The 15,395-nt window shown below is 36.6% G+C and overlaps 2 protein-coding genes across 3 annotated transcripts; both read right to left on the reverse strand.

The window, feature by feature from the left end:
- Window positions 1-726: 726 nt before the first annotated feature.
- Window positions 727-5,438, reverse strand: LOC131934374 (toll-like receptor 4). The gene is made up of 3 exons (XM_059290511.1): window positions 5,281-5,438; window positions 4,977-5,073; window positions 727-3,405 (listed from the first exon to the last, which is right to left on the reverse strand). Exons 1-3 carry the CDS (start codon window positions 5,436-5,438, stop codon window positions 727-729), a joined length of 2,934 nt encoding a protein of 977 aa, XP_059146494.1.
- Window positions 5,439-7,522: 2,084 nt separating this feature from the next.
- LOC131934377 (uncharacterized) lies at window positions 7,523-15,395 on the reverse strand (the record flags this gene model as incomplete). Of its 2 annotated transcripts, none has more annotated exon segments than XM_059290514.1 (11): window positions 7,523-8,327; window positions 8,953-9,085; window positions 10,028-10,193; window positions 10,942-11,015; window positions 11,491-11,554; window positions 11,870-11,988; window positions 12,337-12,507; window positions 13,153-13,376; window positions 13,992-14,159; window positions 14,304-14,540; window positions 15,272-15,395. In XM_059290514.1, coding segments are annotated over 10 exon segments (1,434 nt in total). In that variant the 5' UTR covers window positions 14,522-14,540; window positions 15,272-15,395.

The raw sequence follows: 15,395 nt of genomic DNA on the forward strand, positions 1-15,395 counted from the left end.
TATATACATACACTTGAAGGCAACGACTAATATATATGTGTATATATATATATATATATATATATATATATATATATATATATATATATATATATATATATATATATGGGTTTGGTTTAGTGTATATTATCTATATAAGAATTAGGGTTAGCGTATACTGTCTATGTATGGGTTTGGGTTAGTCTATACTGTCTATATCTGGGTTTAGGTTATATTAAATTTGTCTATATCTTGGTTTGAGTTAGTTCCCCGACTATATTTTGGTTGGGTTTAGTGTATATTGTCTATATAAGGATTTGGGTTAATCTATACTGTCTATGTATGGGTTTGAGTTAGTTCACCCGACTATACTTTGGTTAGGTTTAGTATATATTATCTATATTTGGATTTGGATTAGCGTGTACTGTCTATGTATGGGTTTGAGTTAGTTCACCGACTATACTTTGGTTAGGTTTAGTATATATTATCTATATTTGGATTTGGATTAGCGTGTACTGTCTATGTATGGGTTTGAGTTAGTTCACCGACTGTATTTTGGTTAGGTTTAGTGTATATTGTCTATATAAGGATTTGTGTTAGCTTATACTGTCTATGTATGGGTTTGGGTTAGTCCACCGACTGTATTTTGGTTAGGTTTAGTGTATATTGTCTATATAAGGATTTGGGTTAGCTTATACTGTCTATGTAAGTGTTTGAGTTAGTCCACCGACTAGACTTTGGTTAGGTTTAGTGCATGATGTCGCTGGCCAGCTTGTCCCACCACCTGACCATGACCTCAGCCTCGCTCTGGTCCCCAGGAAACTCCAGGTACGTGTTGTTCTTGACGTTGTACAGCAGGTCCCTGCCGATCTGACCTTTGGGTAGCTTCTCCATGATGACGAACAGCAACACCTGCCGGCCACTGTACACGGCCTCCATCTTGGCCATCTCAATCTCAAACATACACCAGGTGCTGGCCACTAGGTCACGTGTCAACAGGACCACGGTCTTCCTGCACGCGCATACAGCCCTCACGATATTTGACGAGATGTACTCACCCGCAGTGAAATCTTCAGAGTGGATGAAGAGCTTCAACCCTCTAGCGACGAGTTCGTTTTTTAAGAAATTGTTCACAAAACCCACGTCTTCTTCGGCGTAGCAGATAAACGCATCGTACTGAAACTGTGCGGCGTCGTCGTGATTCTTGTTTTGGTAACGGGTGTACGCTGCGTAGTACAAGTATTTTAGATTATATCTAAATCTGTACAGCAGGAGGCCTATAATGACACCAATCATTACAGCGGTACAGGAGCCGACGATGAAAAATAAAACGGCATTGGATGTGCATTTTCTGGTTAACGTCTTTAAAATATCTTGATAACTTGTGGCTAAATTAGCGTTGGAGAAGTCAGGAAAGACGCAGATGTATCCTTTGAACCCGCTAGTGAAAGCTTGGGATTTCGACATCCATATAAGGAAGTTTAAATTCTCGCACGTGCATGCGATGGGGGTTTCGGCGAGGTTTAAGGTCGTGTTGATGTTGTTGTCGTGGAGCTGGTCGACGTGGCGTCGGGTTGCCGGGGAGAGAGTGGTTACGTGGGTGGAGCTGAGGTTGAGCAGGGTCAAGCTCCACATGTGGGTGATGTTGACGTCGAATTTATCCAGCGGGTTGTGTTCCAGGGAGAGTTTGGTCAAATTCCGCTGTTCGGAAAACACGGCGGGTCGGAGGTCATAGATGTTGCAGTACGACATGTTGAGCACTTTTAAATTACTCAGATAAAAAAACGATTTGATATTCCTGTTCCCGTAAAAAAAATCCCCCAACGCGTTGCCTTGCAGATACAGATACTGCAGAGAGCTGAAATTCTGGAAAAACTGCGGCAGGATCTTCTTGATGTAGCAATAGGATAAGTCTAGGAATTTCAACGCGTTGAGGCCCGTGATGGGACCTTCTAAGCTGGGGAAGTTGTTAAACCTTAAGCTCAAGCTGTTTAAGCTGTTGTTTGGGTCTACATGAAGCTCAGTCAGCCTGTACATTAACCCCGCGTTGTTCATTTGGATCCTCTCTAACCTAGGCGGAAGTTTCAGGATGAAATTTTTACCCCCTAGACCGTTGGTCTCCTTGTACAGATGGCACGAGGCGTTTCTAATGACGTCATGTCCGACCGCCGGATACGAATAAGGGATGACGTAATTAGTGTTGATGCCGTTGATGAAGAGACGTTGGAGGTTCTTCATCACGTGAAGATCTTGAAAGTAGGTACCAAACCGAAATAGATTTCCGCTAAGGTCGAGGTACTCAATGTTAGGAGGCAGCATTCGAATTGTGTTTCTGTCCATTCCTTCTAGCTGGTTTTCTCGGGCCTCGAGGTAAGTTATACTTTTTGGGATATATTTCAACCATGAACTCTCAAAACAAATGCTTAGTGAATACCGATTCACTATCCTGTTGATATATAGGCGCTCCAATTTCCTCGAGTTTCTTAACCCGTAAAAAACATTACCTAAAGAATCTGCGTTGATATTTTCATTGAAAATTAGATTCAGTATCTGCAGGTTAATCAGAGGCTTGAATGCATCAGCTTCGATCCTGTCTCCAAATAGCCCACAATTTTGTAAACGCAGAATACCCACCTGACCTAGATTCTCAAAAGTATTGTTGTAAAGACTTCTCAAGTTACAAAATCCGAAACTGGGATTTCCTCCCGACAACATAAGTGTATGTAGCTTTGTTAAATTTCGAAAACCTCGACCAAAGGCCGTCGGTGATTTCTTAATCTCTAACCCGTCTAAATATAAAGTCTGCAAAGCTGTCATGCGCGATAGAGCAACATCCGGGTAAGCTAGCTCTGTTTTATTTAACTCGCGATTATTTCGGCTTATTCTGAGAGACACAACAGATATTAAAGAGCTAAAAACCTCATCTGGGAAAGTAGTCCCTGTCATCTCCAGAGAATTGTTAAATAAATCTAAAACTTTGAGAACTGTTAAGTTGGCAAACGCGGAAGGATACAAACGTGTTAATTTATTACTGTTTATAAAAATATACTCCAATTTTCGGTACCTGTCAAACGCAAAATCTGGAATCAATTCAAGCTGGTTGAACGATAAATTCAGTTTGATAATGTCTGTAGGTAGATCGTTCGGTACGACAGTTAACCCTAAATTGGGACACTCTGCACAAACCCCGATTATCTTACATCGATGTGTGCTCGTATTTGAAACGTCAACGACGTCTTGTGCGCGACAGTCGATTTTTCCAATTCCTTCAAGCTCCGGGTGATGATCAATGTTTGTTTCGTCATCTTGCCGTTTTGTGTCGCTCAGGTCCAAGTTGATGTTTTTAAACATCAGAGTCGTGTAGGCAAGGCGTGACATCACAAACAGGACAAGTAAAGAATATAATGGCCTCATCTTTTTTTTCAGCTGTTTAAAATAATGAAAACAATCCAATATTAGAACATAATTATTGTACATGATTTCATTTGATACATTTATTGCTATGTAGATCAAAATGTTTTTTATTTGGTTAAATTCTGCGAGCTAGAAAACAAATCTGTTACTTAATTAATATCTACTTGAAATCTAATTGAAATTAAATTGAAAGAAAGATTCGAATATATATTCTTTTATATTAAAGGCGGCTGGGCATAATGCTGACCACACTACCCCTTCATATGCTGAGGTCACATAAACGGGTGAACTCTACTTCACCTGCCCCATAAATCATCAGGTTTGAAAGGGCACTTTACTTATATTAATGGACAAGTAATAATATCGCTTCCTTCTTAAATATATTTTACTGATTTGTTTAACTGTTTAATTAAAATTGAGTCCGATTTACGCAACTCTGGACAACATGATGTACCAAAGTGAGGCATTCTTACTCAGAGAAAATAGAAAACAAAATGACTATATACAACCTTCTAGTTCGATCCTTACCTTAAGTTAGCCAAAAAAAAAAACATTTTAATAACTTACCTTCTGCAAAATACTGTTATTTCTATGTTGTTGTTTGTTTATTACGTTTAGAAATGTATTCTAATGGCGACCATATATGCTAGTTAGCTGTAAACCATTGTATTGAATGAACTTTCCTGAACAGTGTCCCATTCTGATATTACATCGGTACAGTACAACTCCTTCTAAAACAGATCCTAAATGAGGGGATCTATTCAAGAGGGGCTGATTAACCAGTGAGACTGGTTCTGTTTTCATATTTGTCATGAATGCGCAAATTTGTTTTGTTCAGATGTTAAACTTCCGGTTTAAGAGTTCAACTTTTTCTTCCATGTCACAGAGGCATACCAAGGGGAGGGCTGTTAGGGCGTAACTGTTCCGGGCACAAACCCTGTTGGGGGGGGGGGGGGCGGGGTAGAAAAATGTTAAGTTTAATCTTTCCTGGATTACTAAATCATACACAGTCCAAGTAAAGAAAACAGCCCCCCGAAGACAGTCTACCGCCCCCCCCCCGAAAATTTTAGTCCACCCCCCCCCCCCCCGGAGAAAAAAGTCTGGAAGAAACACTGCTGGTCGCTACGCTTCTGCCCAATCACCCCAAAGTTAGTTGGACAAGTTTGTGACAGGCATTATCGCTTTCAGATAAAACATGCCCGTTAATTTGGTGTTGTCTGTGACTAAGATTTTTCTCCCTTCATTAATGATAATGATTTAAAAACAATCAAGCACGTTGTCGATGTAGGGGGGGGGGGGGGGGCTCCATATTCCGCGCGGGCTAGAAAACGTTACAAGCATGTTGTATTGTCCCGTTACCCCCTACACACACAGGCCTGGTGCGGCCACCCCTCTCATCCCCAAGATACGCCACTGCCCCACCCCCACCCCCGCCAGGATTTAAGAAACGAGCAATGTTTTCTAGCTTCTATGTGTTTCCATTGTTGGGAGTCCCAAGGTTATGTTGAACCCGGAAGTAAATCTGACAAAGAATTGTTAAGAAAATATTTGCCCCCCCCCTACGCACACACATCACACCTTACTTTTTCATCAGTTCTGTTAAATCTCTGGCCATTGTCACTGATCCCGTGATTGTCACAGATCCAGTCATTGTCACAGGTCCTGTCATTGTCACAGATCCTGTCATTGTCACAGATTGTCACAGATTCTGTCATTGTCACAGGTTCTGTCATTGTCACAGATTGTCACAGATCCTGTCATTGTCACAGATTGTCACAGATCCTGTCATTGTCACAGATTGTCACAGATTCTGTCATTGTCACAGATCCTGTCATTGTCACAGATTGTCACAGATTCTGTCATTGTCACAGATCCTGTCATTGTCACAGATTGTCACAGATCCTGTCATTGTCACAGGTCCTGTCATTGTCACATATCCTGTCATTGTCACAGATTCTGTCATTGTCACAGATCCTGTCATTGTCACAGATTGTCACAGATTCTGTCATTGTCACAGGTCCTGTCATTGTCACATATCCTGTCATTGTCACAGATTGTTACAGATTCTGTCATTGTCACAGATCCTGTCATTGTCACAGATTGTCACAGATCCTGTCATTGTCACAGATTGTCACAGATTCTGTCATTGTCACAAATCCTGTCATTGTCACAGATTGTCACATATCATGTCATTGTCACAGATTGCCACAGATCCTGTCATTGTCACAGAATGTCACAGATCCTGTCATTGTCACAGATTGTCACAGATCCTGTCATTGTCACAGATTGTCACAGATCCTGTCATTGTCACAGATTGTCACAGATCCCGTCATTGTCACAGATTGTCACAGATCCTGTCATTGTCACAGATGCCGTGATTGTCACAGATCCCGTGACTTTAGGAGTGTCGGCGGACGGGGGAGAATGTTAGCTAAAATGATTATGAATTTAACTTTGTGGTTAAGGTCTCAGCCGTGCGGCTTTAGGTCTCTGTGGCTTTAGGTCTCTGTGGCTTTAGGTCTCTGTGGCCTTAAGTCTCTGTGGCTTTCAGTCTCTGTGGCTTTAGGTCTCTGTGGCCTTAGGTCTATGTGGCTTTGGGTCTCTGTGGCTTTAGGTCTCTGTGGCTTTAGATCTCTGTGGCTTTAGGTCTCTGTGGCTTTAGGTCTCTGTGGCTTTAGGTCTCTGTGGCTTTAGGTCTCTGTGGCTTTAGGTCTCTGTGGCTTTAGGTCTCTGTGGCTTTAGGTCTCTGTGGCCTTAAGTCTCTGTGGCTTTAGGTCTCTGTGGCCTTAGGTCTATGTGGCTTTGGGTCTCTGTGGCTTTAGGTCTCTGTGGCTTTAGGTCTCTGTGGCTTTCAGTCTCTTTGGCTTTCAGTCTCTGTGGCTTTAGGTCTCTGTGGCTTTAGGTCTCTGTGGCTTTAGGTCTATGTGGCTTTAGGTCTCTGTGGCTATAGGTCTCTGTGGCCTTAAGTCTCTGTGGCTTTAAGTCTCTGTGGCTTTAGGTCTCTGTGGCTTTAGGTCTCTGTGGCTTTAGGTCACTGTGGCCTTAGGTCTATGTGGCTTTGGGTCTCTGTGGCTTTAGGTCTCTGTGGCTTTAGGTCACTATGGCTTTAGGTCTATGTGGCCTTAGGTCTATGTGGCTTTTGGTCTCTGTGGCTTTAAGTCTCTGTGGCTTTAGGTCTCTGTGGCTTTGGGTCTCTGTGGCTTTAGGTCTCTGTGGCTTTAAGTCTCTGTGGCTTTAGGTCTCTGTGGCTTTAGGTCTCTGTGGCCTTAGGTCTATGTGGCTTTGGGTCTCTGTGGCTTTAGGTCTCTGTGGCTTTAGGTCTCTGTGGCTTTAAGTCTCTGTGGCTTTAGGTCTCTGTGGCTTTAGGTCTCTGTGGCCTTAGGTCTATGTGGCTTTGGGTCTCTGTGGCTTTAGGTCTCTGTGGCTTTAGGTCTCTGTGGCTTTAGGTCACTATGGCTTTAGGTCTATGTGGCCTTAGGTCTATGTGGCTTTTGGTCTCTGTGGCTTTAGGTCACTATGGCTTTAGGTCTATGTGGCTTTAGGTCTCTTTGGCTTTAGGTCTATGTGGCTTTGGGTATGAGCAGCGTGGCTTTAGGTCTCTGTGACTTTAGGTTTCAGTCGTGTGGTTTTAGGTCTGAGCAGTGAGGCTTTAGGTCTCAGCAGTGAGGCTTTAGGTCTCAATTGCGAAGGCTTAGACCAAGACAGTTAAAAACGAAATTCGCCCAATTCAAGGCTGTAATCACATGATATAACCTACATTCACGCCAATGGCGTAACCCCCCCCCCCCCCCCTCCCAATATCTATGAGGAGAATCATTGAAGGGTTTAAGAGAATGTTAAGAGAAAAAAAAACTATTACTGTTATAAACGAAACAGGTAATAACTAGACATTGAGATTGATCAAGGGAGGCTATCTTACAGGAAAGAATTACCTCCCCTGACTTTGTCAAATTACTCTAGGTATGAAGCTAAATTTGTTTATTTACTTTGATAAAAAAAATATAGTACAAATAAGATGGCACAAATTTATTTCACTCAAGAGATAAATTCACAAGGACATGAAGATTCAAAAAATTATTTCATAATTAGTTTCAAAGAGTAATAGATTTAACATTTACATGACAAAAAGGTTTAAATAATAAATCCTTTCAAAAGTGTAAATATATTCTTTATGAAATATAAACCCAGCGATTTAAAGCATATTCTATAATCTTTTCTTTGATGCAATTAGTGTATTAATAAATTATGTAGAAAATAAAAACCCACAATTTAAAAGCCAAGTGCTAGATAATAGCCTACATACAATTTGTCATCCTTATTAAAAGAAATCTTTATAGTCTATTTTCCCCATTGGGACTTGGTTTAATGCTGCTATCATGGCTTTAATAACTAATTTTAAGAAGAAAAGTCAAAACAACAAAAATTCAGTTAGAATTATTACTATTTAAGCTTTCGATGGAAAAGAACCTACTGCAAACCAATACTAGAAACTAGAAAACCTTATGTAATTCCTATTGAATTGGTAGACAAATATATTTTTTTATTAATTTCAGAAAAAAAAAGTCTTGGTTCAATAAGTTTTAGAAATGTAAAATATTATTTTTTAAAAAGTCAGAAAAAAAAACAATACAAATGCCGGAATGAACAACATTGTTTCTAATATTTTGAAACTTAGAAAAACCAGATGATGTGAATATGACATAAGCCCAAGATAGGTGTATGATTTTAAAAAATGGAGTATTAAAACGAAACAATAAATTAAAGACAAACATGTTTAGGTGTGTGATTTTAAAAAATGGAGCATTAAAACGAAACAATAAATTAAAGACAAACATGTTTATGAGACGACACAAGCCCAGCCCCACCCCCAGCCTAAGTCTTCACCATCAGCCTTGTCAGGTGGTGGCTCCTCAAATGTGCATGGGAAGTAAAGTCTGAAAATAAAATTGTACAAGTTTTACAGTAAAGTCTGAAAATATTTGTTACCAGTTTTTACAACCAGTGTTTCTTCCAAAGGGGGGGGGGGGTGTAGACTTTCTTTGGGGGGGGGGGAGATGCCTTGAAGAAACTCTGTTTGCAACCAGTTTTTAAATATTAATAATAATAATATAATATTAATAATAATAATATAATAATATTAATAATAATAATAATAATAATAATAATAATATTCAGGAATATCTATTATACATGTTTCTTTCAAAGTGAGAAAGCAGGCATTCTACAAAAATATTTTATTTTTCACTTTGCCTAGGCATTCTATTGAATGGCAAATGGAAATTCTAGAAAATGTATCAGCTTTTTCCATCCAGAAATAATAACCCTTACCATATATGTAGCTACAGTTTTTGGGTGCAGGGGGGAGGGGGTAACTGAGATGGGAGGATAATTTAGAAGGGGAAGTAATACTTCACAGAAAGGTATTTATTTAAAGCCCACTGTGTCATCATACACTTCATGTTTGTGCAGATTTAGCGAGCCAGAGATTACATTATGACCTGTACTTAAAAGTACCAGACCAGGTGGATGTGCCTAGTGCAGGTGATGCTGTGTACATACCTGATACAGCTGATGTAAAGCTGTCCATGGTAGGTGTTGACCATGTAGTCCAGCCTCTCATCATTGAACCCTTGACCCTCACTGTCATTGGTCAAGTGGTATTTTACAGTTTCACAGGCAAACAAGGGAAGGCCTAGATAACAAAATTATGAAAATAAGAAAGACTTTGTTTTTTATTTGAAATTTTCAATTAAAGGCAGTGTTCTTAAATTACTTAAAATGAGATTTCTTTTTTTTTATTTGTATGTTTTAGTTTCAAGTTTGACCTTTTATTTACCCCCATATATTGTTCTTTTTTTTAGTCTTAATTGTCATGTTAGATGAGATTTCCTCTGTCATATTTAAGTATTACTTTTCAACATGTTATCACCAAAAGGCCTCTGACTCCAGTTTTAGCCTACTTTTCTTTCTCTATTTACTATTTGCTTCCAGAGCCTATACCCATCTCTCAACAAACTACAAGGCAGCAGCCGTTTGATTTTGGAGTTGTTTCTTTTAGATGTTTTGCTGTCTCCAGCTATTGAGGCTCATCTGCCTGGGTGTTAGAACTCTGAATTTGTTTCAGTTTAGGAGCCATGAGTTTTAACAACCTGACAGTGTCAACTATATATTTTCATCATAAAGTCATATTTAAAATATAATTTAAATTATTTTAACATGTAAAGAATCAAATCAGACAACACATAGACACCCTAGAACAGGGGTCTCCAAACTACGGCCCGCGGGCCGGGTGCGGCCCGCGATGTCCCCTCATCCGGCCCGCGGTGATCTCTTTGTCCAAGGAAAAAACGTTTGTTGGTGATGGCTGAGGAACTTTGCCCAGAAAAATCAAGGATATGCCTGGAAGAAACTGGCCCCCGAATTGAAATTCGATAGTTAATGCGGCCCTCGGACTGAAAAGTTTGGAGACCCCTGCCCTAGAAAATAAAAAAAGAACCCTTTTTTATCCTTATGCTTCATATTTCTACTAACATCTCATTAAGACAGTAAATTAATTCATGTTAGAATTAATTCAACTTCAGTAATGAGTTATTAATATAGTGTTATGCTTGCGCAATGTGGAAAATAAACAAACCTGTTTTATGAAGCCACTTGATGGTTCTGGTTAGAGTTTTTGAGAACCCTTCAAACATTCGGCCTTCAATTCTTTGTGGAATAAATAGCCTAGATGCCATTGTGACATCAGCATAGCGAGCTGTTTGTTTGGTTTTCGGATCATTTACGTAATAAATGCGGATGATCTGGGAAGAAGAAAAAAATTAATTAATTCTCATTATTTTGTTATGTATGTTGCTTTATATTACACTAATATATAGCGTATCATAATCATTTTAAATGCAGACATCCAGGAAACAGAAAAACTCTACTTCATCTGTCATATTTACCAGCAGGGCTAAAATGTCATATTTCTTTCGTGAAAAGAAGTTTAATTTTATTTGAATTATAAGTTAGTGATCATTTACAATCATCTGAACTGATTAAAAAGTAGAAAAATAAATATGGTACCGCTGATTCTCACTTGTGTATAGGCCTTAGTATTGATGGTATGGGGAAGAGCTTTAATAAAAATAAGCCTTAAATCAAATCTAATATAATCTTAAGTTTTAATGAATCATAAAGTATCATGATCTAGAGTAACAACAATTAGAAATTAATCCAGGTAGGACAAATAAATATTTATTTCCTTAAAGAAAAATTATTTTAATAATGCTTTTTCAGTAACAACAAAATGTGTATTGTGCCATTTTTTTAGTCAGAATAAAATTCATTTTTGGTCCTACTATATCCCATATAAAAACAGAATTTTTTTTAAAAAATGTATCATAAAAACAATGAAACAAAAAATATGTATTTTGTACCATGGTTATAAGCAAAACAGAATTCATGTAAGCTAATTGCTATCTTGTTCCTACTATATTTCAATTTAAAAACAGAAATTTAAAAATATGTATCATAAAAAATGAAACAAATATATTTAGCACAACTTACTTTTGTGTAGCGGGACTCAACAAGGCTCTGGTTTTCTGTATAGCCAGGTACAGTGGTCTCTAGACTCCAGGGACCTGAAACAGTGTAATGATTTGTTTATTTACCATGAAGTTATGTTATTTAAAATATTGATGGCACTGTATTTTGAATACTTTTATAAATTGTTAATTTTCTGTTGTTTCAGATGTAATAAACATTTGTGACTTAGTATCTTAATGTACAACTAAACTTAATTCTAAATTTCAGTTTTATACACTTATTACTATCTCAAGCAATGACTGGCTTAATCCAACTGTGGTAAAATAGTATGTAATTTTAAATGTATATTTAGTTTTGTTGCGATACCATTCAATACTCCATGTTACCTTTTTTTCTTATTCCCACTACAAATGTTGCTTTGTCATTCTACTGTCCCCACTAGACTTACATTAGTCCATTATAAGCACTAACAACCCACATAGATTAATGTAAATTAATCCATTGTAAGCACTAATAGCCACATTGGTTAATGTATATTCTCCAACACTACCACACCATCTTTTTACATACCCGATCCACATTTATTCCGGTCCAACTTGACGGTCACTGACTGAATGTTTGTGACTCGGATACCCTGAAAAATGTGTTAAATTTCATTATCATTTTATTCTTATAAATCTTTAAATACATATCTTCTATCTGAAAAATATTTGGTTGTTTTATTATGGATAAAACTAATTATAAAAATAAGTTTTTTTAAAAACAAGATCAATTAGAATTAGAACAATTAATAATGAAGTGTAAATACATGCCTTAAAAATTATAATTATCAGAAGAAATAGTCTTATGGTTTAGCTTTATGATTTTAAAATACTGTTATTTAATCCTGTGATGCCTTTAGTTACTGTAAGCATGCTGGTAAATAGACAGCGTAGAACATAAAGTTTACTTTTTGTTTTTTTAGCCACTTGGCAGCCTTTGCCAATGTCTGGTTGAAAGTGGCAAACTTGATTTTTAGTCCAAAGTCTTCTTTAGTTTGGAATATATCTGGCTGCTCATCATAGAAACCTTTATAAAAAATACATTTTTTGACTAATTATTACAATTTTACAAACAAGAGAATGCTTAGCTTAAGTATCATATTAAAATAAATCCTAAATGCAGTAATAAAATATGTCCTATTTTAATTTCATATTCAAAACAGAAATAGGGCTATGCTGATTTCAAATCCTAGATTTTGGATTTGATTAAGCCTTATTTAAGGGTAAAACTGACAGTTAGAGTTAGTTGGAGATAGAACTATATTCAGATTAGGTAACATATCTGAAAAAATAATTTAAACTTAAATTTCTCAAAGATTCCTATGTTTTTGAAACAGAAAAAAGCACATTACAAAAATTTTTAGAACTAACTCACCAACTGTCTCCAGACTAGGTTTCCCTACAACATAAAAGATCCTGAACCCATACAGAAAAAGTTTTGAGTTTCCTCCCCCTTCAGTGTATGTGGCTTTTTCTGTGTCGAGTTTATCAGTGGTACTTGCCTCTTGGCACTTCAATACTAAGGTCTCCATGTTCAAAATTTGACCTGCAAGAAAAAACAACATTTATTTTAAAAAAATACAAAACTTTTTCCGTTTTTATTTTAATAAATAGGGAGTGAGCTCCCCTTTAATTTTTCCAAATAGGCCTATGTATATTAAGTATTGAGATGGCACTTCTCTTGTAATAATCACTAATAGTCAATGGAAATGGTAGGTAAGTTAATAAAACTGCTGATTTTTTTTTTAGAAACCACAGAGGCAAAATGTTTTTGAATATGCAGCTTTATGTGAATATGGTATGAAATTTTTAAAATTCAGCAGCTTTTTGAGAAACTGGAAACAGTGTAAAGTACCACTTCCAGTTACTACTTAAAACTCAATAGAAACCTACAGATAGGATCTAATAAATGTTTATGAAATTTCATCCCTCTCTTTAAAATAGGCAACAGGTTATTAAGTTTTGAGCAATAGGAAATAAAGCACCACTTTATACAGCAAGTTCTGCTAGAATTACATGCATAATTATAGAGAGTGCCTATCCCTTAAATTTGGGATTCAATGAAAAATATACAGCAAATTCTGCTAGAATTACATGCATTATTATAGAGAGTGACTATCCCTCAAACGTGGGATTCAAGGAGTCATTGATAAAAGTGATGGAAAGTGTCCAATGGTTCAAACCAATCTACCTGGTATAGGTTTGGATAACAGGTGCCTGTTGATTTTCTCCAGAGTCTGTTTAATGTTGTCAAAGGATGGGATCATGAGGTCCACAAGCTGTTTGTTGGCTGCGGAGGTGGCGAGGGAGTTTAGGTAAGTGGTCAAGTCGCCTGAACTGTGCTCTGGCAGTACTGTGATGTACCCCAGCTGTTGAACAGGAGATTCCAGATCCTGTTTTTTAATCAGCCACACCCTGAAGGATTCAAGAGGCAGAAAATGTATTACAAATTATGATCACAACCAAATTTAGCTCACTCACTGAAAAAACAGTATTTTTAAAAAGTATTGTACTGACCATGCAAACTCCTTAGGAATATACAAAAATAACTCAATTTCCTCTTTTAGTGATCTTAGTACATGAAATTATATTTTGATGCTTATAACAAATCCAGAGGTAGTTTTTACAAGCATAGGCTAGACTATGTTCCCTTATGAAAGAAATAGATGAACTTCCTTTGTTGGTTAATTAATTCTTTATTAATCAGTGTTTTCTATCATTATGTTGCACACCCATTAGTGCTAGGTAACTTAAGGAGTTTCAAAGATTACCATAATTATACATTATACAAGGCCTTTACAGCACAAAACTATAATTAAGGGACAAGTCAAGTAGAGCTATACATTATTACAGATTGTGTATAATAATTAATCATTAATAACAAATGGTTTTTTTTTTTTTTAACAAGTGGAATTTAGTTTTTTAATCTCATTTATAAAAAAAAAAAGTGTGTTTACTTTTCCACAAATTTAAAAATCAAAATTACTTTGTGGCATTGTAAATTAGATCTAGGTTTTTAATATTTCTCACCTCAGAATTCTCAAGTAGACATTTCTACCATTGGATGATTGGTGGGAGAGGGTAACATCGTTTTCAACAACAAAATCAGCTCCCAGCTTGACAGAGATCGTCTCACATTTGAACACAGTAAACTGGGGCACTGTCTGCAACCACTGGTTAGCCTGCTCTATCACAGTGCTAAATTTTTGAAATACACAAAAAAAACATTATTAAAGGCAACAAAGGTTGATCAATAGCATGAATAGTTTATTTACTTTAAAAATTAATAAAATACTAAAGTTATTTTGATCTTTAAAATATTTAGATTCTGAGAAGTTTTACCTAAACTCAGCATAATCAGGTTCTTTTCCTTCAATTGTTACCCCTAAACATTCTGGTACAAAATCTTTATATGTCAAGGGCGGTAACTCCTCGGTTCCGTCTTCATCAGCTACAAAATCATCTGGTTGTGTCCCCTGTTGTGCCGTTTGATCATGATCTATTTTTACTTCGTCGTTCAATTCTATATTTACTGTAGCTGCCTCACTGGCTTCAGCCATTGTTTTATTGTAGCTCGAGCTAAACGACATCAAATCATAGACATATTTTTTTTTAATAAATACCACACACACATACTCAATTTTCGTATGCCTATTCTTGTAGATCTAGAAAACTAGATCTCCTAGATCTAGATCTAAATTCTAGAATGATTGAATGTTTAGTTAGTATACTAGAGATGTGGTGGGCAAGTATTTAGTATTAAGACTAAAACTAAATAGGACGCTTGCTATACATCGATATAAAGGGTTGTGGGTAGGTAGGGGATGTGTGTGAAAGGGGGGGGGGGGGGGTTAAAATATATTTATAATAGGAATACAAATACTGCTATAGGATGTGTATAGGTTTATAATCCTATATTCAAAAGCCTAGGCCTATATTTTTTAAGGGGAAAAATTGAACATCCCACATGATAAATTCTTGCATACGATACTTATAAAAAATAATTTTAAATAGATTAAATTATTGTCTGTTAAATTTATCTAAAAAAATTAATTTGTTCTTGCAAGCCACAAGGCAGTTATGCAGAAGATCTCAATTGAAATTATGTATATAGATAATGACTAGACCTAGGCCTAGTAATTTAAGTTGTTTAATTAATATTAATTATAACTAACGGTCAATATGTTACTTATAAATTTTAATACTTAAATAAATTAAATTAAATAGTAATACTTACTTATTAATTAATTAATTAATTAAATTTTTAAACTTTTATATTATTAGAACTTATTAGAAGTCTACTACAGCACCAGACTATCCAAAATATCACGAGGTACCTATCATCCTACCTCGGCTATAATGTAATGACGAATACCGATCGATATTGAAATTATTGATTATTTCTAACGAACTCGATCACAGGAATCATATGCG

The sequence above is a fragment of the Physella acuta genome, unplaced genomic scaffold (assembly GCF_028476545.2).
Source record: "Physella acuta isolate Inbredline_101_S28 unplaced genomic scaffold, ASM2847654v3 ptg002812l, whole genome shotgun sequence".
Classification (NCBI taxonomy): domain Eukaryota; kingdom Metazoa; phylum Mollusca; class Gastropoda; family Physidae; genus Physella; species Physella acuta.

Bases quoted from the DNA above. Each gene is read 5' to 3' on its own strand.
- LOC131934374 (XM_059290511.1), bottom strand. From the start codon at position 5,438: ATGACAGGATATGTGACAATGACAGGACCTGTGACAATGACAGAATCT. The intron at 5,074-5,280 runs GTGACAATGACA...TGACAATGACAG, and splicing joins GACAGGATCTGTGACAATCT to GATCTGTGACAATGACAGGA. The intron at 3,406-4,976 runs GTAAGGTGTGAT...TATTTTAAACAG, and splicing joins TTAACAGAACTGATGAAAAA to CTGAAAAAAAAGATGAGGCC.